Source organism: Lagopus leucura, unplaced genomic scaffold, assembly GCF_019238085.1.
Source record: "Lagopus leucura isolate 7727_CA_CO unplaced genomic scaffold, USGS_WTPT01 Super-Scaffold_100004, whole genome shotgun sequence".
Taxonomy (NCBI): Eukaryota; Metazoa; Chordata; class Aves; order Galliformes; family Phasianidae; genus Lagopus; species Lagopus leucura.
This window is the reverse complement of record NW_024962264.1, coordinates 53422434-53447423: the sequence shown is the minus strand read 5'-3', so window position 1 is coordinate 53447423 and position 24990 is coordinate 53422434. Positions and strand designations below refer to the sequence as shown.

At 40.0% G+C, this 24990-nt stretch overlaps 1 protein-coding gene and 1 long non-coding RNA gene across 5 annotated transcripts in view; both read right to left on the bottom strand.

Annotated features, from left to right (window-relative positions):
- Window positions 1-8636: 8636 nt before the first annotated feature.
- On the bottom strand, window positions 8637-12395 carry LOC122180261. Of its 2 annotated transcripts, none has more exons than XR_006178972.1 (3): window positions 12178-12395; window positions 11908-12092; window positions 8637-8942 (listed from the first exon to the last, which is right to left on the bottom strand). It is a non-coding gene; the product is annotated as an uncharacterized LOC122180261 (long non-coding RNA). The 2 variants fall into 2 exon arrangements; XR_006178973.1 differs by lacking the exon at window positions 8637-8942 and adding an exon at window positions 11402-11425.
- Window positions 12396-12543: 148 nt separating this feature from the next.
- The window catches only part of PPARGC1A (PPARG coactivator 1 alpha), an 85314-nt gene continuing 72867 nt past the window's right edge, over window positions 12544-24990 (bottom strand). For all 3 annotated transcript variants that reach the window (XM_042871127.1, XM_042871125.1, XM_042871126.1), the window contains exons 11-13: window positions 19732-19853; window positions 19231-19382; window positions 12544-16390 (exon numbers count right to left, since the gene is read on the bottom strand). In XM_042871127.1, the coding sequence (XP_042727061.1) occupies window positions 16287-16390; window positions 19231-19382; window positions 19732-19853 (378 nt within the window). In that variant the 3' untranslated portion in view covers window positions 12544-16286. The remainder of the gene's footprint in view (window positions 16391-19230; window positions 19383-19731; window positions 19854-24990) is intronic.

The following is a 24990-nucleotide window of genomic DNA, read 5'->3' as shown; positions in this document are numbered from 1 at the left end:
GAGGAAAAAAAATTGCATGGATTTTTGCATCTCTATATGACTGGAAAGGAATTTCTGGAGGATTGGTGAGAGTTTTTCATTTTACTTAGCTTTCTTACACAAATCTCCATCATAGCACAGTGGGCTGGAGAGGATGTGGTGCTGCAGTTACATATTCAGAATATTCTAGGCCACAAACACTTTTGCTGCATTACTGCAGCTGCAGCTTGGTCTAAACACTGCTGAATGCTGAAGGTAGGAATAAGAAGCCAGGACATTCCTCTCTGAAGCATGGGAAAGGAAATTTGAGCAGATTAACACTTTCACTGTTCTCTGCTTATTGGAACTAAACTTCCTCTGCTTTCTTAGGAAGGAACAAACTATTAAGCATAATTTATTCAGCATGCAGAAAACTTGTACAAATATTTACAAAATAAATGAGCAAGAGTTCACCTCGGGTAATGACAAACATCCTTACTGTTAGAGACTGAAGTGTGGCACCGAAAGAGCAGGTCTCATTGCATCTAATTTAATCCATTCACATTATCGGTCTTTAAATTGGGTTCTGTGTTTCCTACATAGTTAGTGAAGAGAAATTGGCCCATCAAGTGGCAACCACTCCCTCTTGATGTCTGCAAAAGCTGCGTGGGTAAGGAGGTTGGGAAGCAGTGCAAGTGGTCCACAGATCAGAGGCAAGTCAAGGTGCTCAGACTGGGTAGGCAAGGATAGGTAAAATGCAGCCACATTTCTAGAGGTGTATACCTGTGCTTTCCTTCAAACTCCTTCAAATGCATTTGGATAAATAAAGAAACAATAAAATCATTATAATCAAAAGTTTGTATACGCAAGGCTTTTGATAGTATTTTAACAGGTCAATTACATAAAGGTAAAAAGATTTGATTTGTGATAAGAAAAGAAAGATAGGGGATAAACTCAGATTTCTATAAAATTAGAGTGAAAAAAACAGGTTTATATCAAATATATTCTTAATTCACTCTTGAGGCTAATAAATTTGATACACGGGAATTACAGTTTCTTAATTCTAGAAACTGAAAGAAGCAGCTTCATTTTGAATAAGTATTAGCCATAGGTGTTTTTACAAACTTAACTAAAAATAGCAGACACAAAACTTTAAATATTGCTTTAAAAATCATTTCATTTTGCACCAATTACAGATGGATTGGTGGATCCCCAGTCCTTGGAGACATTCAAGGTCAGGCTGGATGGGGTTATGAGTACCCTGATGTAGCTGAAGGTGTTCAGTGCACCGTGTTCACTGCAGGGGAATTAGACATTTAAGGGTCCTTCCCAACTCAGATGGTTCTATGATTCTATGAAGAAAAACATCTCATTGAGATCAAAGTTGACTTTCAATTTCCCTCCTCCATATTTCCATCTTTTTGTCTTACCAAAAAAACCTGAAAAATTGTGATTTTTTTTTAAATGAAAAAAAATGTGATTTTTTTCACTAGAAGACAGACTCAAGATGGACTGCCTTTATCCATCTGTTTTGACCAGGAGAGTTAGAGAAGCCAGGCTTCTCATGGACAGAACTTCCCAGAATGACAGTATAGATATACCAAACGCACAAGCTCAGTGCAAATTTTAATCCACCAGAGCATTGGTTCAGTTCCCAGCTTAAGGCATGAAATGAATCCAAGAGTCTGAGGCAGAAGCAGTGCTGTAAGTTTGATGAGATTGTAAAATCTTCTGCACATTTGTCAGGAGAAAGAACCACGCCTGCTCAATCAAGAGTCTGCTTTATGAGATGGGTCAAGAAAGAAGAATAAAGTGAGCTGTGCATGAGACTTAGGGCACCGTAGAAGCAGATGAGCATCACAGAAGTAGGAAAACCAAGGAGAAACTGAGGGAGAAACAAGCGGAGAGAACACTGCAGAGATTTTCGACCCATGGGCTGGAAACCCCTCAAGTTACTTTCAAAGGATCTATGAAGGACAATTAAAAAGTGGAGGAGGTCCACACCTCCAGTGAAGGGGAGGGACGTAGGGACTGAGAGTTTACAAAAACAGCCTGCTTTCCCCTTAACCCAACCCTAGTTTTGATTATGTTCCTCAGCCTAATATTTGGCCCTTTTTTGCTTATGTAAATGAAGATGTTTAGTGCAAATTAGCATTACTGAAAAACAATTGTCATCCAAATTAGCATTCTGCCTCTCATTTTACACCAAACCGGCTGGGCTTTTTTAGATAAACCCTGAATCAACTTAGCTGCAGCATTTATGACTAAATGGCTTCATTTTTTGGCAGTCGCCCTCCTTTCCAATTGTATAATGCTGGTAGCAATTCATATCTACCAGCCCATCCTTAAGGGTCAGCTGGGGCTGTTCCTGGGAAAGCTGCTGGGCAGCTCCTTCCAGAGTACATTCTCAGAATGTTTTCAGTCACCAGATATATAAACACACATACACATACATGTGAGTGCTTGTATAAACACATGCATATATATACCCCACTGGTCTATTCCATCAGACAACAGTAGTTTTATTTTTAATTACTCTGTTAATTGCCTTCATTTGTATATCCACGTTTTATCTACATACTGTTGAAAGCGATCACAGTGTAACAAGGAGAAGTACAAAGAGAGGGAAAGGAAAACAATAGGAGACCGTGAAAGGATGCAAAAAATTAATCCACTGGAGGGTTTTAATTTCAGATATCCAGCTGAATGGATTGACTGGAGGCTCTGCTCTGCACCATTACAATTCCTACAGAGTTCAACGGGGAGACAGGAAAAGCCCTTTGTTACATATGCCCTAGGAAAATAGGCAAAACAAATATGTATTTTTGTATTTCAAAGTAACATGATGAAAATGAGGATAACGTAACACTGAAGACTTCTGATGAACACTTCATCCTCAAAGAGCACTTAACGCACAAAAGAACATCTCTCTTGCAAAGTAACCAGAAGCCTGTAGAAAGAATATGAGCATTTGCAAAGACTTTGTAGTGTCACCAGACAGGTCTAAAATAAGTAGACTGTAAAGCATGAACGCCTTTGGAACAAACTCATCTTTGGGATCTCAGATAAAGCACTTTCTCAGAGCCTGTTTTTCCAGTGATTTCTTCAAGGAGGTGATTTCATCAAAAGCTGAAGGATAGCTGGTACAATGGTGAAGTGATAAAAACACAAGGAAAAGATTGTACAGCCATTGAAAGGTGCAGTAGGGGTATCTCTGAATCTTTAAATACTTTTTTCCTCAATAACAGGCATTCAGTAACACTGGACAATTATTTCCCTTTAGAGATCTGAATTGAAAGATTTGTTAAATGGAAGAGGAAGACAGATCTTATTAAATAAATAGGATCATGCCACATATGAAGCCAGATATGATCAAAAGAAATAATGTTTCCTACTTACTCCTCAACAGCCGCAGCAGTAGCACTCAAAAATAAAGCAAGACTAGTTAATGCTGGGCCTGTATGAAACGTCCTACAGAGCACAGACTTTATGGCCACTGTATGCATCCTGGGTGCTCCTGCAGAAGCCAAAGTGCTCCACCATGTCCTGCAAAGCTGTGGTGATTGGAGATGATCTGGGAGAGTTGCGCTGAGAAACCACCTGGTGCTGTTGTGCCTGACATAAACAGTTTGAGTTTAGAGATCCTTCTGGTAAGTACCAATGAAAAGTGCTGCAACAAATAAACAAATCATGATAAATAACAAAAATTAAATATAGGACCTGGAACAAATCTTTACAGTGCCATCATTGTGACCGGAATGTGTTGAAAGAGATGGTTTCTTGGTTTATGACCAGGGACTGGAAATGACATATAAAATACTGCAGCCAACCACAGATTTAATAACAGAATGAACATACAGAAACAGGAAAAAAAATAACAAATCTCTGCTCAGGTAATCCCTGTTTGGTTGCCAGATATGGTCCTGAAAAAATAATAGGAATTCCTTAGCTAAAAATATTTATTGCCATTTCTCCTATTATGGAGTAGTCGATATATCTTCCAGATTTTGATTTAGACAGTTTCCTTCCAGTCCAAGTGCTCCCTGAATGTACCGGCACACTGCCAGGCCTGGGGGGCTCTGGAACCCTGGGGCTGTTCCCACACTGTGTTTTGGGAAGGACCCAAGGTGAACTGGAAGCACTTTTGTTCCTATAGTCTTGAGTATACACCTGCAGAGCAACTTCAGTAGATACTGCTTCAGGGTGAGCAAAAAACAGTAATGCTGCCTTACATCTTTTAACTGTTCATGAGCTTATTGGGCTGAATTCAGAGCATTTGAATTTGCTCGTTACCAAGAGACTGTAGAGCACATAAATAATAATTATATTATACATTTATAAATAAGAGCTTAAAAAATAATTATTTCTATTATAAGCAGCCCTGAATTCAGCTACCATGACTGCAAAAGTAAAGAAAGCAGGCTTCTGAACATGATTATAATTGCTGCAATTGCCATGAGTTAAGCAGGTACTGAGTATCTCCTGCTGCCATGAATGCCCATGAACATTGTCACATTGCAAAAGGCATTCTTTTTAATTCCATTTGTGATGGAGAACCAGACAGGAAGCATCGTCCCAATAATGTCAGCAAGGGTGCAAGTGGAACCAGGGTTTCTTGCTGGCCTGCAGGAACTAATTCTTCTGGTAAGGAGGTGGATACAGTCTACAACATTCTTTGCATGGCAAACTATAATTAGAGCTTACGTTTTATTTTATCATTTTCTGAATGACAAACCCCAGATGAGGAATCTGCATGCACATATATGCAAGTTTATTTGTCTGTTTGTTTATATGTTTTCTTGATATCTTTCTATTGTACACATATGAACATGCTTATCTGGTATGTGTGCAGGTGTGTGCTTTTGCTGGCTGAAGGACGGGTATGCCAGCAGGTCACTAAAAATTAAGCATACTTTAAAAGGTTAAATGTTGAATGAGCACTGTGAAGGGAACCGAGGATCCGTACAACTTTCTCTTGGACTGCAGGAATGGTTTCCTTGGTTCCACTTGAACCTGTGTCACTAAAACCGAGCAATGAAAAGATTGCACCGTGTTTCCCTCTGCATGCAAGAAATAAATAGTTCCAAGGGCCAGATACTGCTGTTGGCAGTATAAAGCAATAAAGGCGGACAGAACCAGGAGAAAGAAAAAACATTTCTTATTCATCCAAGTAGAGCCACTCTAACAAGACATGACAATCCACTTTCCCACACTCAGAGGTACTGGAATTGACAATAGTTCTGTAGCGAGGGACATAAACTCTGGAACAGACCATATGTTCTTTTCACTGTGTTCCCATTATCATCAAAATCTGAGACTGATCCTTCTGACCACTGACCACTAACCAGCACAAAACCAGACAGATTTCCATTTCTCTATTATTCTATATGTTGCACATATCTTTATATTATTGCCTTCTCTAGTTAAACTAGTGTTTTTTTTCTGCCTGCAGCATTTCATGTCAGAGTTGTCCAAATCACAACACAGCACAAAAAAAACCCCAGACCCTAAATCTAAATAAGAATAATGAAATCTCATAATTAACATTTCTACCAGAGACTGAGAATGGCATCTATGCATTAGATGCAATAAACACAAATACATCAGAATAATCTCCAGTCTCGTATTAAGATGCGAATCGTCTATTTATTACTTTGAGTATAAATGTTCCATTGCTATTTGCACAATGATTAAGAGTAGTTTTCAGGAAATAAATCTGTTTCTTAATAGTGCAAAGAATGAGAAGGATAGAGAATAAATGGGAGTTTAAAGGGATGCTAAAGTTCTCCCATGAGCTTGGATGAGATTTATGTGCAATGTGAATAAAAAATGTATGACAGCACAGGATTCACTTTGTTGTTGGTTCCTATTCCATTTGTCTAGCCTAACTGTATTCTTTGCCTCTCAGACATGTACTGAGTCTGGCATTGTTGAGCAAGCGAGGGAATAAACTGCCAGTCAGCAGCTATTCGTGGCAGCTTAACCTCATCCGATCTCATCAAACCCAACACTGTAGAACAAGACCAGTGCCGTGAGACTCAGAGTAGAAGCATAAATAGCTACCTGCAATGCTTTTTCTGCTAGGAAGAGGCATTCCAGGCTCACTATGGAATTGCCCTATTATTGCTATGCCTTTCCCATTGTTGAATTAACACATAGGTTCTTTAGTTACATATCAGCTTTCATACAGTGTCAACAGCTTTGTAACAGTGCAAGCAAGAGCTGATGGGATTGTGATGTACGCCAGATAAACCTCCCTGTGCAGCTTCAGAGCTATGAGGCTTCATGCTCAATGCTTCATGACCATTCCCTGTCCACTTCCATTAGGGCTTCCAGAAAAATCTCGCTACTGCTGCCTAGCTGAAAATATGCAAAGGTCCAAATCTCAGCCTACTGACACCTCATTAGTTAGATGGACAACTTTTGGATGGCTGGGAGATAGCACCAAAAATACTGAGCCGTCAAAATAGAGGATTCCACTGCTGCTGGTTTTCTGCCTCATTTCCAGAGGGCCTCCTCTCCACGGTGTTTCTATCACTTGTCAGTCCTCCTCCTCTTCCCCTTCCCTAGTAACTTCTGATCACGTTGGCCCTCTTCAGCTAAGCATGAAAGAGGGGCAGAAGCCGTCAGCATACTGCAGCCTAACACTTCTTTTTATCTCGTGAGAACAGGGAAGGCACAGAGGCAGAGACACTCTCTGTTACTGCTGTTGTAGAGTGGAAGGCTGCAGAGCCGCCTCGGCGAGATTATTACAAATCAGAGAAGCCACATGGGAGAGTGCTGCAGTAAATCAGCTCGGGTATGATCTACTGTTCAAGGAACTATTTGTGGAAGAAAAATTATATTTGTTAGCTGCAGAATTACGCCAGCTGTTGACTCAGCCATTAGGCTGGTGGCATTCCCTGGCAGTGCTGTGCCTCCTTCTCTACGTTTGCCCTTCCACTGTGCTGCTCCCCACTGCACCAGGACCCTGGTATTGCACAGAGCATCCCGTGGTTGCCGCGTGCTCACTGAAAATGCTCATAGCACTCTGTTGTGGTTTGCATAACTGCCATGTGTCAGAAGGCACATCTGACAAAAACATTTTGTCCTTGAGGCAACAATAAACTAAATGAACAGTTAAATATAAGAGATCAAGTAGTTTCCAGACACTGAGACATGTAACAGTATCATAGGAGAGTCCAAAATGAGATTCTCAAACCATACACATCCTCGCTTGTTGAATGCAGCTCCTGTACCCAAAACATTTTAACTGCCCAAATCATCACAGGGCTTCCATGGGGACAATCTACGTCATGGCACAAGGAGAGAAGACAACACAGGCTGCAGCAGCCAGCTTTGCCAGACTGCTGTGAAGCACAGAGACTCATCCAGCCCTTTCCTGTCCTCAGCATAGCAAAAGAAGGCCCATCACCTCCCCAGCCCCAGGACGCACCTCCGGCAGTTCGAATTTCAGCAGCCCAAAGGTCCAAGAGCTCAGTTATCAGGGGCTCAGTGGCACATAAGTGTACCGTAGCACACAGATGCTGCCCATGTAGGGCTATGCATTGCTGTTCTGCCATCAGTGCTTCCAGCAGTGGTCCCACCAGCATTGAGATAGTCTTGACCAAGTCTTGCAGGAGTAAAGAATAACTAGATCTTTTCCCCGAGGTTCAAAAAAGTTCTAGACCTGTACTGCTAAATGTTCTTCTTCCTTTGACCACACAATAACGTACAACATGACCTGGGAGCTGGATTCCCTGCTCACCCTCCCAGATCAGCCAGGTATATACGTGCTGGTATGCTCACTGTGTCCTGCAGGTGAACTCACCTCGCAGCAAGGAGATGCCTCCCAGCTTCCAAGAAGAGTCTGGACACACTTCAGCAAAGTATGCCACTCACACAGCCATCGCGCAGTGGGAGCTGAATCCCTCCTGGAGCCTGCCAGCAGTCTGCAATGGGCAATGCTGCACAGCCATTCATTCAAAATGTCAGCATTGCAGAAGGAGCAGTGGCAGCACTGCAGTAATGCAGTGACGTTTTGTACCCTCTGGCAAACTTGATACATAAATAAATGAGTTTCTATCTAAATTCCATTGTGTGCAGATTTGTACCAAAGAATTGTTGTGATGTGCATCATTATGTCTCATTATGTGATTGCAAGTAACCTTTTGTGTAGCAGACACAATCCACGTAACATGCTGTGTGACCAGTTTACAAAACCAGGCTCCTTCAGAAGGGCAAGTAATTAATCATTATTCAGCAGTAGCACTCAGCACTCCACTTCTTGCTGGCAGGAGTGTATTACTGAGGGCATGCCTAGCTGCTACAATACATTATTCATGCAACAGAAAACTACAGTTGTCTGTGGTGTTGTTACAATAAATGGTTAAAAGAAAACAAGAAACAGTTAATTTTCAAGTATGAGCCTGGTGTTGGGTATGTATTTTGGTTTTTTTATTAATTTACTGCCAACACACTGCACGAATAAGCATAGGCCTGAGTTACAAACGCTGTGGGAAAGAATTAGTGTAAGGCACCAATCTGCGTTTTTCATAATGCCAAAGTCACTAATCCGAGGACAGCGAGAGGATCTCTTGAATGCCTTCCCTTGAAGGTATAGCGCAGTAACTTTATGGCCATAGTAATTTTATTACTTTATCAAGCACTAATTTAATAGAGAACGAAATGTACATTGTCAAAAATAAATTGTAGCAAATATTTTATTTGATTAAGAGTCGTAATAGTAATTTGCGTATTGTGCTCGTTAGGACATGGATTTTTTCATGCTTACTTTAGGCTTTCATTTAAACCACATCTATCATGACGCAAATTAGGCCCACGTGATTATTTGCACTTGATCACTGTCCACTATTTACACAAAGTGGGGTTAATGCAAGAGGCTAACGAGGGTTGCAGTTCAATCTGATTTTGCAGAGGCTGGAATTGTACCCCAGCTTCCCGCTCAGCTGCCTTTATCATGGTGCTTTGCAGTTCCTCTCTATCTGCAAATACAGTAAGAAAAAAGTCAATATAAGTAAATACCTCTATTGTAAAATCATAATCTCATAGAATCACCAGGGTTGGAAAAGACCTCCAAGATCACCCAGTCCAACCGCCCACCTATCACTGATAGTTGTCATTAGACCATGTCCTTCAACACAAGATCTAAATGTTCCGTGAACACCTCCAGGGTCAGTGACTCCACCACCTCCTTGGGCAGCCCATTCCAGTGCCTGACCACTCTTTAGGAAAAGTACTATTTCCTAACATCCAGCCTGAATCTCCCCTAGGGCAACTTGAGGCCATTCATTCTCTCTGTCCTATCACTGGTTACACAAGAGAAGAGGCTGACCCCCAGCCCATTTCGACCTCCCTTCAAGTAGTAGTCCCTTCAAGTAGATATAGTACCTCACCATCTACTCCTTCCAAAAAGATGCATTTCATATCAGGACTCACCATTTACAAAAGCTATGGGTATAACTATTCCAAAGAGATGAGTGAATTTCTTTTTAATAGCTTTTCTTTGTATGGGAGTCTGATTTCCCCAGCAACACAAATTTGGAAGGAGAGCTCAATGTATCGTGTCCAGTCACGTCACAAAGGTTCTTAACATGTTTTAAACATGGAATCAGAAATTCCTTTGTAAAACTGTGATTACAAAAGCATGTTGAAGGGAAGTTGCAATCATTCAAAGGACACTGAAAGGCTAAACATGCATTGAAAAACGCGTTCCCAGCTTCAAAAGAAATATTTGTAACTTCACCAAAATTTGTCCCTGAAAAAAATAATCCTTCATTTTGCTTTGGGTTCACAGACTGCTCTGATTTTGGGTTGAAGTTGTTCATCTGAAAAGGCATCAGTCTAGGAATAAACACTGATGAAATGCAACATTTACAATTTATATATGTATTCCATTCAGATGCGGTTTCCATAATTGCATTATGCAGACAGCAGCCACTCAGAAGAGCATATCGTGCATAAAAAGATTCATTTGGTTTCTCAGCAGAATAGTACGAGGAGAGCAAAGCGACTGGAAGCGCAGAGGATATATCCACCTCCTCTTGCTGAGGATTTCATTTTCTTTGCTGAGAAGCCTGGTTTCCTTTGTCCCGCAGTATGAACAAATACACCAGTTCCCAGTGAAGACAGGCTGCCCTGTGTCTATCAATAGAATCTATATAGAATCTTTTCCCTTAGGGATTAATTCAACTTTTGATTCAATCTTCCTGAGCTTTAAATTATGATGTTACAAACCTCCAAGGAACTGCTGTACTATTTGTGACCTTCTTTATTACTTTCTGCTGTTTGATAAAGTAGAGAAAATTGATTTATAGTTTAGTTTGCTTGTGAACATGGAATATCAATGGTGACAGTAGGATTTATGAAAAAGAGAGGGAAGTTGTATTGGTTAAAGTTTAATATAACAGTTTATTAATTAATGGCAAAGAACAATAGAATAACTGCATGTTAATCTTAATGAGATTCCGGAAGAGGAATGCTAGCATTGTATTTACATTTTGCAAAAGTTTCTCTCCAAGAAAGAACTTTCTATAGCTTCTGTTTTCCTTTCCTTCACCCTGATTATGACCTGTTGGGTGTTCTTGTGTTTCCTGTAAGCATTAAAGGTTAAAGGTGGTACACAAGGCCGAAGTTTTCCAAATAGAGCCTAAAATTAGGCGTTGGTGTCTGTTTTTGGATTCTTAGGCCCCAATCCAGGAATCTATTTTTATTCAAAGCAGCAGGGCACTTGACTTCAATGGATCTAAAAACGCTCGTGCTTAAGTGCTTTGCTGAATCAGGATGGACTTAAGCACAAATGTAAATGCCGTGCTGAATTGGGGCTCTAAATATGTGGCTTGATTTTAAAAGTGCTGAGAGCCGGCAGGTCTAATTGGAGTCAATGGGAGCTGCAAGATGCTCAGCATTTTTGAAAATCAGGCCACTCACTGAGGTGCCTGAGGTTGATTTCAGGTGCTCAGCTCAGAGCATTTGCTATAGGAGAAAATGTTAACCCAGGAGAACAGGCAATGGAAGGCATGATTTCTTAATAAATGAGATCTTGATTTTATATTAAAAAGAAAAAAAAAGAAAGTAATAATATAAAATGAGGAATGAGGCAAAAAGTAATACTTTTCTGGAAATCTGATTGAGTAGTTTTTGTAAGCATCAAAGCGCTTTGCAAAAATAGGAAATGAATAAACCAATCAAATTAAAAATCCAAGAAATAGCGGGTTGAATTCATGCCTTTTGGAACTCCAGCAACACTGATGAAGTACATCAGGGATGGATTTTATCCTGCTACACTTTGAGTATTAATTTGATCCGAAACAGCAAGGCAACAATGCAAATCACATGCAGAAAAGAACATCACTCTGATAGCACTGTGAGCACCAAGCACAACATTTCAGATCCATAAATGGTGAAAATGCCAGCTGTAAGCATCACAGTTCCCACTTTGCACTCTCTGCTGCAGGAATCAGTGAACCTTGAGGAGGAGATGGAAGAGAGGTTTACTCCTCCTGCAGACTCAAAGGAAGAGGTAGTGAAGAGAGAGTGGGGGAAAAAACACAATGTATGGGAAGGGAAGACACAGCTAGAGGAGTACTGAGGGTCAGCAGCAAAGCACGGCAGGGAAGGCCTGCTCTCCCCACAGACACATTGCCCCAAGCTTCCGTCCAATCAAGGGGCTGCCTGCATCAAGATCATACTTGGCAATCAGTGGCACGCTTTGCTCTAGAGCACAAGAAAACCTCTCAGCTAAAATTCACCAGCTGTGCTAGGCTGTGTCTCAGATCAGGGCGCAGGTACCTTTCTGGGTCGTGCTGTCAAAGGTGAGCGTACTCATGGCCAAAGCGTGGCACGGTCAGCTCTGTCATACTAGTTTGTATGACAGCCTATGGGATAGGCCTCCAGTGGTATTTTGGCTACCTGTGAACAAACCTGCCCAAACCACACCACACCAATTACCTCTCCTTTTCATCCATGCTTAGCTGAAAGGGCTGAGTACTAACTGCACTTCTCCTCAGAGTTGTTGCCATCCCAGTGACAATGCTGGTATGGAAGGCCACCATGCTGCACGCTGTATTGTCCAGGAAGGATTCAACAAAGCCTGGCTTGTCATCCCATCTACTTGTCCGATCCTCCTAGCCTGTCTGAGAAAGGTGATGTCAATTGAATGTCAGGATGTTAACATTTCCTAGCAAAGGTATTTGTCATCTCAGAATGGAAGATACCAACCATTTTGGATTTGTCAGTCCCTCCTTCCTGCGCAATCTGGATCCAAGCACGGCCTTTCATTACCTACCCTCTCATAACTTGAGCCAGTAACTCATAACTCTCCACTGAGCATTTTTCAAAAGTCTTCCCAGAAGATTTATGTTAGCCCTTCAACAGCCTCAAGCATTTATGGGGAAAAAAGCAGGTATCACCTTTCTGCTACTCAATTATTAAAACAAGTGGTTCTGCCCCCTGCCAGAGGTGCAGGTGTGATCTGGGCTATTTGAAATCAGCTGTGACCATTAAGAAGAGCAATAGAAAACCCAGTCAATGACCAGCTGGGTGAGAAATCTGTCACTTTTGATAAAAAAGAGAAACAGAAGTGGATTTGAAACATTCGTTTCCCTTTATTTGCTCAGTGAGGCTGATGTGTACTGCACATTAAAAAAAAAAAAAATCACAGGAATTTTCATACAATGAATTAAACCACAAAAGTACATGTAGAATTGGCAGGTGGAAAACAGCCCAGTGTGGGCTTAACTAGTAGCTCGCTTTCCCTGTTCAGCATAGTCCAACCAATAACTTTACATGTTCACCTACTGCACAAATTTTACTGTAGCTCCATCAGGTCAGTGGTTCACATGATTGAAAATGTCTGTCACATAGGTACAAATTTAGAATCATCACATTATATTACATGGCTATTCTAGGTCATTTATAGATCAGATCTTATACTACAGTGATTGAAGTTCTCATTACAGCCATCAAAAAGGACACATAATCATTACCTACTGTAAGCTTATATCTAAAGGGATAAGAAGGTATGTATTTTGTTGGTGGGTTGTTTTTTTTTTTTTTTTTTTTTTTTCCAGCTGACCCAAGTATTACACCCCAGAGGCACAAACTTTCTCCTCAGTGCTGCTTTTGGTGATGGCAGCCCAACTGATTTTCAGAGCAGTTCAGTATGGATATTTTTTCCACAATTTTAGGCTCCCTCTGTTTGGATTTGGATCATTTTACCTTATGGAGGAATTACTTTGTTATAGCTCCAGAAAAGACCATAGTTTCTAAGTAGCAATTCCGTTACCTGTATTGCAGATGTGGTACTTACCACAGCGTGAAAGCAACAGTACAATCTTCATCTCAAAGACATACAGAGCTATGCTGCAATTTGCCGCCAGTGACAATGTGGCACATGTGCTAATTTGAAATGTTCTTGGGAGGGGGAAAAAAAGGAAGAACGGAGTTTATATTTTGATGGGTTATTTACTACAGTGTCTACAAAGGATACAAATAGCTTTATTCAGCAATCCTAGCTCTACATTAATTTCTATATGTAATCTGTAAATCCACAGAGGAAAGCCATCTTCAAGATAAGAATGCTTGCCAGGCCAGTGAAAAAAAAAAAAAAAAGATCTATGACTTTTTGCCTGCTTGGCAAAAAAATAACCAACGCTCCCCTCTTCCCTCTCCCCCCCAAAACAAATCCACACCAATTTATTCATGTCAGCAATATAGGGCAAAAGAAAATGTATTTAAAATGTAATCACATAAATTCAAAGGCAAAATAGGTAATGCATCTGGTCCTTGAACACATAATATAATCTACTAAATATTGATTTCTTAAAAATAATTTATTGCTTTTAATATTTTTCTTTACAACAGAAGATACTCAAAATCCAGAAAGGAAAACTGTAAACTTTTAGTTTGGCATTCACACAAAGTTAAAATACCTGCATTTTTAACCTACAGAGCAACAACGAGAATTATGCAGATTAAAGAATGTTACGGTTGTAACACAGAACCTCTGAAAAAGTTCTTTTTTTTTTTTTTTTCCTTTTTCTTTTTTATTTTTATTGCTACCTATCTACTGAGAAATAAGAAGCCGAAAAATCAAGCAAGCATCCAACAGGACAGATAGTGGAATCTCTCAGAACACAATATGCTGGTGATAAAATGAATGCAGCCATCAAAATCAACTGCACTGGCATGGGGCGGAATCAGTTTTCTAAGATTGGGAGTGGGAAAGGAGATTAAATAGTTAGGTGTGCCATACTTTTAAGAGGAGTCATGAATGCCAAACAGTAATAGAATACCAAATCTATACATTCGCAAGCAAATTTGAAACTTTGCTGATTCAGTCTAGAGACTCCAAGATCAGATGAAATTCTGATGCTCAGAATAGTAGTAGCTAACGGTTGTGTTTTTTTTCCTTTCACTTTCCTGAAGTTTCTATTTAATTTAGCAGAAGCAATGTCATCAGCAACAATGTCATGGGCACATCTGAGGCCATGCTAGTGCATAGTAAAAAAAAGAAAAAAAAGAAAAAAAAAACCAACAAAAACCACTGCTTCTGCAAAAGCTGAATTTTCAGACGAAGCACTTACTCCAAACTGACAATCATCATGCATCCTAGGTATAAAATTTCCACTGGCCTTTTTCTTATTTTAGTCATCTCATAATTTATAATAAATAGGATAATCATAACTGATAAATATGTCTCTTTAGTAAACAAAGGAATGAAGGATCAGTATTTATACAGGATGCATAACTGTAAAAAATATAGATAAATACCATCATTAAACTCTGCCAATGAAAAGGTTACTGGCTTCGAGAACAGTGTTTAGACACAGAATTACTGTAAAAATCATACTGTACTGAGTACCTCAGCGTATTTTTATCAAATTAAAATCACAAAAATTAAAACAAAATAGCATTTTAAAAAGATTTCTGATCTCTAGTTCCAAAACTACTGTTGATACATAAAATAAAAACATTTCTTAATGATTACCCATTTGAGAGACTTTACATAAAATTATGGTATCTCCTAGAAAAATTTAGATGAGAAAATTTCATTCCCCTAACAAATTCAGTGTATAAAACTGCAAAAAAAAACCAAGCAATGAGAAAAATGTGGAAAAATACTGCAGAAGTGGTTAACACCTTTTGGGCTAGGATCATCGTTGACAAAATTCTTACATAAGCTCACCAAGGAAGGGATGAATGTGTGTAAAGCGTTTTTGCAGTCAGACACACACACACTCGCACGTCCTCACCCACACGCTTTTCTCTTTTTTTTTTTTTACAATCAAATATATATAAGCATAAGTTCAGCTTTCTACATATGTTAGTGTACAATAATTGTTTCACCTCATATAATTACATTTGAGTATTCTTGATTAAGAAAAATTCAGCAGTTTTTGAAAAGAAGGCTGCATTTACAGTGCATAGCTGTAACAAAAAAAAAAAAACATTGTCATACAGTATGTACATAAATAAAAATACTCCATTTAACATCTGTAAATACTCAACTACTTTAGAGAACGTAGCAAATAAACTATCTGCGCTCACACCCAGATAGTTCTATCCAACTCTCATTAATAATGTAACACCACGTCCGCTCATTAGAATAAATCGCTGAACAAGCTGCACATTTGACCATTAACACGGCTTTGAAAACTTTGCTGTGGAAGATCAACATTGTAGACATTTACATGGGTGTCAGAATTAAAAGACGAAACTTCAAAATGTTAGGGAAGCTTTAGCCTTTCATTTTCTCTTCTGCAAGGAAAAAAAAAAAAAAAAGAAAAAAAAAAGAAAGATCTTAAAACTAAAACACATTGCAGGCTTGTGGGACCTGCATTTTCTTCTGGATTGTCATTTATCACTCTGTTGTGAGAAGAAGCTTCATTTAAAAAAAAAATGCAGTGTCTGATTCCCAGACATCAGCAGCCATAGTTCGCAAATTTGTTCTTTTTCCGCTTTGCTTTTGTTCTCGTTTTGTTAAAATGCACTATGTACACATTTTGAAGTTCTACGTTGTAAGTGTATCTCTGTGGAACTGCTGCCATGACATGTGGTTTGCCCTCGGTCGCGAGAGGACCGCAGGCTGCCCCGCCACCGGTCACCCGCGAAAGCAAAGCTGACACCCATGGACACGCGTGTGCTTGCTGGAAAGCCATTCTGCCTCCTCCCTCCTCGAGCAGCTGTGTTCATGTAAACCATGGTTTTGAACAGAGAGTGTAAAGTAGGAGAAATTCCTAAGTATGACTTTTAATTGTCCATTATTGAAGGACGTGATGTCCGTGAGGTATTCGCCATCCCTCCGTTTTCCTCGGGTGTGATACATGTTACCTGCGCAGGCTCCGCTGTGCCTCTTTAAGTAAACTATCAAAATCCATGGAGTCATACTTGCTTTTAGTGGAAGCAGGATCAAAATCATCTGAGTTTGAATCTGAAACCCAAAGAGATGCAAGGTCAGTTAACAGGCACAAGGCGCTGGCGAGCGCTTCCATCTTTTTCTTCGTACAGCAGTATGAACAAACACTACAAAAATCACCCATCCATTCGGCATGGATGGAGCTTTCTGTAAGAACAAGACTTTAAAAAATGCACAGTATGTCTTCAGCAGAATGAGTGAACTGTAAAATGAATGTGTACATATTGAACCGGTAAACTCCAAAGAGCTTCTCCAAAGACTGAGCACTGCCACTCTAAGACTCTAAGTAGTCATAGAATGGCTGAGGTTGGAAGGGATGTCTCAAGATCACCCGGTTCACATCTAGTCCAGGTAACCATCACAGGTGTTCTACCAAAAAACGCATTACGGTTCTGCAGCTGTGTTTTGTAAGATCTAATATCCCAAACTTACTTTTCCTGAGATAGGTGATAGCAGCTGACTGTGCTGAAAGCCACCACAGCCTGCAGAGAGGCATGCAGGAGACACAGCCATGGGCTGACCTGCCGTAGGGCCTGATGCACCACACCTCCTTCAATCTCTCTTATTTTCTGCTCTGACTGTTTTGGTTTGCTTGTTCAGAACATGAGCAACTCAGAGCAGAGTCTCCATGCTGCTGCACAAGCAACCTCAGGTGGCATCCTCAGCTCTTTGTAACATAAGTGTAACAGCAAGAACAGCAGTTCACCATCTGTGGAATGTGTGTTTTAGATGGGATATGTAATACCTGCTCCAGTGCTAATAGTTGCCAGGACATCATTCTGTTCCTAGAGCAAAGGAGGGATCACTTTGTGCAATACAGTTCCACTGCAGCAATTACTGACTCGACTGCAAGAATTGTATTTCCTTTTGGAGTCATCCCTGTTCAGCACTGGCTCTCCCTGGTTTCTATGTCACAGAGAGTGCCATTTTCTTGCCATTTCTTCTGTTGAATTAATCAGAACTCCCCATTTACCTCTATAAGACATACTGTGAATTAAATGTTCATTACAAGTCCTGTTAAGACAATATCTTCTCACAGAGGAGAGGTGTTAAACTTCTGACTACTATTTTCAAGTGTTTTCTTTCTTCTATACTCAACCCAAAGCTGATTAATTCTTCCTGTCCTTGTACTAGCTCATGAATTTTCAAGTTCATCCTGCCTGTGTAGCAATATCAGATACACTGAAATACAGAGAATGCAGTCTGAAGTAGAGAGGCTCAAGCTGTCAATGGGACAAAGTGAAAATACTCTGCTTAGAGATACTCTGGGAATCCCACTCTGGCAAGATGTGCCAGAAAATACTCTCAGCGATGAATAATGTTCCAGGAGGGTTCCCTTTAGACAACTTACTTCAAACCCTAGATTTTCTGAAACACAGGAGGCCTTCACTTCCACTACCAAAGATAAGTCAAAGCAAGTTAAGACTTCAATCTGCTTATAACGTTTATATTGTTTTTATCAGCCTACATTTCAACAAATGCCTTGCTACCTTTTACATATTCAACATTACCTTATATCTCTCCAGAAGTCAATTGCCTTTTCTTAGCTTTATATTATCTGTATAGCCACTGAAGTGAATTATAGCATATTCATTGTGAACAATGTGTATCGTCTTTATCATTAATTCCGAAAATACATCAATTGGTTAGTGAAAATATATTTGTATTCACTTTCTGCATTGTACAAAGCCAAGGGCAGTAGATACAAGATTTCATTAGCACTGTGTTACAGGGTTATGCAGGGATTTTAATGACTGTGGTCATTTATTCATAAAAAAAAACTCCACAGTATCAGACTAATATAGATTCAGCAGCAAACTGTCCCTTGCTATTTTATCCAGAAAAGAGCATCTCCCGTACCATTAGACTATTTATACAGGCATCAGGAAAGCTTTAACATTTGACGAATGCTTTCAAAGGTAATTAAATAAGAGGTGAGATTATAATATAATATTAAAAGGATGTTTGGGAAATCTGCATGGTCACTTTATGCACGTACATCAGTACTCCTCCTATAAGAGTTTTAACACTTCCAAACATCCTCACAAGGGGAAGCATCATACTCTGACCCACAGCATAGGGCAGAACCCTACATTTATGCCAGAACAGAACTGGGGAAGATCCAGGTGAGTTATCATTCTGCTATCACTGTAACACACCAATAGGACAGCAACACCAAGAAATTTGCCATTCTCTCCACTGGCTGGAGCCTCTCACATCATGAGTGGAAGTCCTTGCAGGGAGACACATTCACACACAGATGCTGATGGACAGTGTGAAAACCACCAGCTGAGATCTGTGCCCTTTGCTATAGGACAGGTCAGATTTGGTCATGAGTCCCTCTAGCTTTCAAACCTAAGAAACTACAAATCACATTTAAGGAGTATTTCTGACAAATTCTACCACCCAACTCACGGCAAAATAAGATTACAGCAAATCTGGGGGAAAGATGAGAGGATGAGGCTTCTACTTTGGTTTCTGCTTAAGGTTCATATAATCAAATTGTGTTAGAGAAAAGGAGCACACCAATGAACAGTAAAGAATTGAACAAGTTTTTGGGGTGCTATCATTTCAGTATGGCAATGTACTATTGAATACTGGGCATTTGTTTTATTAATGATGGAGATGGGCTTTAAAAGAATTTTCACAGTCTGAAATATCTGAAGAAGTTAATACAGTGTACAGCTCTGATTCGTAGACTTTAACATGCAAGTGAAAAAGCACCTTCTTTAAATCCCTCACACCAACTATTCAAGTAACAGAAGCAGGTCACAAAAAACAAGCAGACTAAATTCTTCTGAGTTACAACATGGTTCCAGTTATGTACTTTAATTCACAGAGAGCAAGATACCTACCTAGGTCTGCATAGTTAGACTTGCAAAACTGCTTGCGTCCACAAAAGTACAGCTCAAAGTCAGGTTCATTTGACCTGCGTAAAGTGTATCCATTTTCAAGAGCAGCAAAGGCATCACAAGTGTAGCGGTAGGTGATGAAACCATAGCTGTCTCTGTAATTAAAAAAGACAGTCGTGAAAAATAAAAAAGCTAAAAAGAGTAAACACACATTTGTGTAACCCCTTCCTGAAAGCAAGAACTTGCAAGAGATCCAGCAGTGGAAATGCCAGAAGTACAGCATCCATTGATCGTCCTGTCATGCAGCTAAATACTTACTTCTGGGACAGGAAATCTCAACTAGCAAGATTAATAAATAAGGATGAAAGAAAATAAATATGGTTTTGAATTCAACATGCCATCTGTAACAGTACTTACACTTACACTCCCATACCAGTAATCTTACTGCCATAATTTTTTACATACGGCAGCTCTCAAACAAGAGCTTATTTGAAAAGTTCTTACCCATCATCCCGCAAATTTACTGTGCACTCCTCTATTTCACCAAAAACTTCAAACCGGTCCCTCAGTTCTTTTCGGGTTGTGTCAGGTCTGATTTTACCCACGTAAATCACACGATGCTCTTCCTGTTAAGAAAGAGCAGGACAAGATTTTACCAAATGTGCAATACAGAGGACCTTACACATACATGCATACAAATACATTCACACGGATAGGCAGAGGATGCATATTTATATTAATAGTCACTCGTAGAAGATCTACTGCATTCAGCTAATGATTGAAATATTCTCTCCTGGAAAGCCTTTAAGGTATTTAAACGATGCCAGATTTTTTGGGTAATTTTCTCCCAGTAGGTTTCATTGAGTGCTGTCACTGTTCTGCTATATAAAATGACAGACCACTCCCTCTGTATCTTCTTGCATCTTTTTCCCTTCCATCTTCCCATGACTTGCCCTTTAAGACTACAAATTCTCCAGGACCAATCCCCTTTCTCTTACTAGCTATACAACACTGGGAACTAAGTTGTGAAGCAGCATAAAATAATGCAGCAAGTGTGTAAGTGTATCATAAACATAACAAAATGGATTCTAGACATAACATTATAAACTCAGATGACTCATTAGCTGACTCATTCTGCAATCAGCAGTTCCATCACAATCTATACCTTAAACAGAGGGAAGACTGTGAGGAGTCCAGAAAATGAGTTTTATTAAAATAAATATTAAAATAAATAAATGGAGGGAAGAGAGAAGAATAAAATATTTCCTGTGGTCACCACTGCCTTTGGGTTTGCTAGGAAGAAGAACATGACAGAATTTCCTGATTTTAAAGATTAGGGGGTCATTTGCAGGTTCCTTTGACACTTGGTGCAAACTAACAGAGATGCTTTAAAAATAATCGAGTCATGGTCATATAGCTCCTTTCTGAGTGAAAATGCTCAGGAGAATGACAGAAAGACAGGGAAAACCTGTCAAGAGTCACTTTAAGAATATCTGGATTAGCACCTTACTGGGGACAAAGTCATTCAGTGAGTTGCAACCAAAAAAAAAAGTGAAAAAGAGATCTTCAAACCACTGACCTTAATAATGAGAGCAAAGAAGTAGTAGCTTTAGAAAGCCCCAGTGCTCTGATTGCCTTTGGCCTGGAGAACTACTGGCCTCTTGCTCAACCCTTGCACACACCCACGTGTCTGTTCCATAAATTGTACCTCCATCAAATTCTTAGCTGGTGTAAATCTGTCAGTCAGTGGAGCAATGTCAGTTTAAACCATCAACTTGGGCACCTGAGACTTGCATAGAATGTAGGTGCTGAATTCCAAAGGAGCTATACTGACTGCTGAGAATTCTTGACTATCTTAACCTGGAGGTGCCTAAAGGCTAATGGCACCTCAACTGTGCAACGCTGAAGGCTCTAGGGACCTAAATACAAATTTGCATTCCTGCTTAGAAGCATCCTAGCTTGAAGAGTAAGGTACCTTACAGTGACACAGTTCAGCTACAGCACAAAATGTATGTTTTCTGAGAGTCCCTAGACAGGTATAAGACACCAGTAATTTCTGGACCACAGCTAATTGGCACACATAAGACAGTAGGACTGAGATCAGACCACAATGCTTGTGGAAACAGAAATTATCCTGATGCCGCTTCTTTACTTGCTTGAGCACTCATCTGAGATAAAGGGACCATCAGAACTCCTCTTCACATGGGTATGCGAAATCATGGTTCCCTGTTCCCAGGACAGCACACTGCTCCCCGAAGCTGCTTAATGCGAAATAAACGAACAATTCTTGCAGCTGGAAGTTGAAACGAATGTACCTGCCTCCCAACAGAAGACACTTCTCACTAGCGTACTGAGTCAACTATTTTTGCTTACACTTTTCCTGGCCTCGCAAATCTCAGGGGCTCAAATCCAGTTCATCTATGCTCCAGAGAAACTAAAGATATGAGTCCAAAGCTCCAGAGAACAGTTCCACTACTCTCACTTCTTGGACAAAACCCCTACTCATTAAGGTGTGGCACAAAAAGTGATCACTGCAACTTTCTGGATCCTTTGTATCCCTAGTTGGCGAGGACTGGAGACCCTGACTGCTCCTCCAAAGCATGTATATGCTGTTCTTACTTGAAGAGATCATGTAACTGTCTCATTTAAATGCCTGAAACTACTGCTTCTATTGATTATCCAAGGAACCAAGGTGATAGGATTAATAGTCCTCCACTGCCCTGCTGGGACAGACAATTTCACTTTTAAATGTTATGCCCTGTAAAGTTCACCATTTAAAAGCTGTCTTGCTCTTTGTTGTAGGCATAAAGCCTAAAGAAGTTAGCACAGCTAAAAGAAGGGTAAGCATGCTCACAGATGGCCATACATTTATGAAGAAGGGTTACTTTACAGACAGTTGCTGTTTCTTACTCCTACTCTCCTGATTCAGGAGTCTGGGTAGACCTTCTACGAACTAGGAAATACAGACAGCAAGCAACAGAAATCTGCATTTCTTCCATTTCCCCCATTCTCATTCTGCTTCCTTTCAGTATGGCTGGGTGCTATAAACTTCAAAAAGAAGAAAATCTGCATATGCACAGTAATTACTTTTTCAGACTTGTTTTTACCAAATCAAGAATTTAACTGCATTGAAGCACTTGATAAGAAACAATTCCATTGATACTTGCTATTGAACCTAAATGGCTGACCAGATGGAGCAGAACATAACATAGCAGACTGCTTAATATACTTTAGCTGAGATAATACATCTCGACTGAAAAAACATAATGTTTCACTCCCTGACACGGAGATTGTTATATTGCAGAGTGATGGAAGTAACTACTGCATGCTCTCCCATAAGTCTGTGTGCATGCCTTTGCAATTTTTACTTCCTCTATCCTTCTAATAACTTTTATATATCTAATATCCCTTTAAGACAACTGTAATAAAACAAAACTGAACAACTAAGAAACGCCTGTTAAACTATCATTAAGGGAGTAAGTTAAACTTGCAAAATTAAGGAAATTCAAATTTAAAGCTGAAATGCACCATATGTCCTCTAGTGTGTACATGAGGAGAGGTTCGTTCAAGTATTTTTTTTAAGCAGAATGCTGTGATGGTATGAGGTACTGGGGAACACAGGATTCGTACAGCACTGTCTTTATCTTGTTTAGCTTTGGCTTATTTAAAGTGGTTATGAAAGAAATATTTGTATTTAAAAAGACACCTGCATTTTACTCCCATTAACAATAAGAGTTATACAAGCCTAACAAGATTATAACATACCTCTAAATGTTAAAGACCCTTATTTTGTAACACGTCGCATGCTTAAGTCCATATGTGCATATTAAGTATGCTTTTTACTGTACTTGTAAGAGGAGATGATATATGCCTTGGAAATTTAGAGAACTAGGGAAAAAAGCCTTTGTTTTCAACTTAATGGGGGAAGATGAACCTGAAGGAAACTCCAAACAATTGTGTTCATATTTCCCTCTCAGAAATGCAGATGATTTACAATCACAGAATCATAGAATCATTAAGGTTGGAAAAGACTTACAAGTTCATCTGGTTCAACTTTTCACCTGCCACAATTTTGCCTACCAAACCATGTTTGTTAGTACCACATTTACACATTTCTTGAATGCCTCCAGGGATGGTGACCACCTCCCTGGGCAGCCTGTTCCAGTGCCAGACCACTCAAGTTTCTCCTAATATCCAACTTGAATCTCCCCTGGCTTTTAAGTGTACATAGCTCATTGTTTTACCAAGTAAATAAAGAAAAAAAGAAGAGTGTAGACAGCTTCCTCAAGCCCAGTACGTCTGTCTTCTTTGTCTAAATTTCCTTCTTCTTAATCTTGCTCTTTCCTCCTGGCAGTAAAAACAATTGAAGAGGCAAATGTGGCAGAGAATCTTAGACTGAAAATCACTATTTCAAGTATCAAATTAAAGTGCTAGAACATTAGCATGACTGGAGAAAACAGGACCAGGATATACCTTCACAAATTTAAGTGTCAATAAAACTATCACTCATCTCCAAAATATCTCTGATGTTAAAGGTCTTTTTGTCTTGCAAAGGCTGTCTACAAAATTCACTTTGTTTCCCCTTCCTCGTTCTTAACCTTTAATTTGATTAAATCTCAGGCCAACAGACATATTAGTTTTCACATGGTTTTTTGTACCTGGCTTCTTCACCTAACGTTTGTTTTCTTTGCCTGCCTCTCCTTACTGCACCCTGGGGTGCTGCTGTCCTCATTTCCCCTACCATTTTTTGTCTGCACATCTGTGGTACATAACTAGCTCTCCAAGAGCTCAACTATGCTCTATGTGAAGATGAGGCTAAAAATGAGAAGAAATTATAAAGTTGAGGTCTACCACAAGCAGCATGGAGGAATATGATCTGGAGCTGTTAGCTGAACATGAGCCAGCAGTGTGCCCATGCGGCCAAGAAGGCCAATGGCATCCTGGCTTGTACTAGAAACAGTGTAGCCAGCAGGACCAGGGAGGTGATTGCCCCTCTGTACTCAGCACTGGTGAGGCCCAACCTCGAGGCTGTGTTCAGTTTTGGGCCCTTCACTACAAGCATGTCTAGAGAAGGGTATTAAAGATGGTGAGGTCTCTGGAGCACAAGTCTTGGGAGGTGTGGCTGAGGGAAGAGGGATGGTTTAGTCTGGAAAAGAGGAGGCTCAGGGGAGACCATATCAATCTCTACAACTACCTGAAAGGAGGTTGTACTGAGGTGGGGGTCGACCTCTTCTCCCAGGTGAACAATGACAGGACATGAAGTAATGACCTTAAGTTGTGTCAGGGGAGGTTTGGGTTGGATATTACAAAAAACTTCCTAGTGAGGTATTGGAATAAGCTGCCCACGAGATGATGAAGACATTGTCCCTGGAGGTTTTCAAGAAAAGGATAAGCATGGCACTGAGGGATATGGTTTAGTGAACAAGGTGATGATGGTTTGACAGATGGACTAGATGATCTCAGTGGTCTTTTCCAACCTTACTGATTCCATGATTCTAAGCTTATCAAAGCTCTGCTGCTTCCTGCAGCACACATTGCTGGCTGGGTACAAGCCCCTTTCTGTAACGCCTTACATGCCCAGTGTTTTGTGACTTGATCTTCATCCTTAGAACTGAAGGCCAGAAAACATTTCGAAAAAGCAATGAGAGTGGTTGGGCAGAGTCTGAAAAATAGAAATGCTATGAATGCAAGAGCCAGTAAAATGTAAGATTCGGACATCATAACAATAGTAAGAAACATTGCTGTAGATTCTGTATTAAAGAA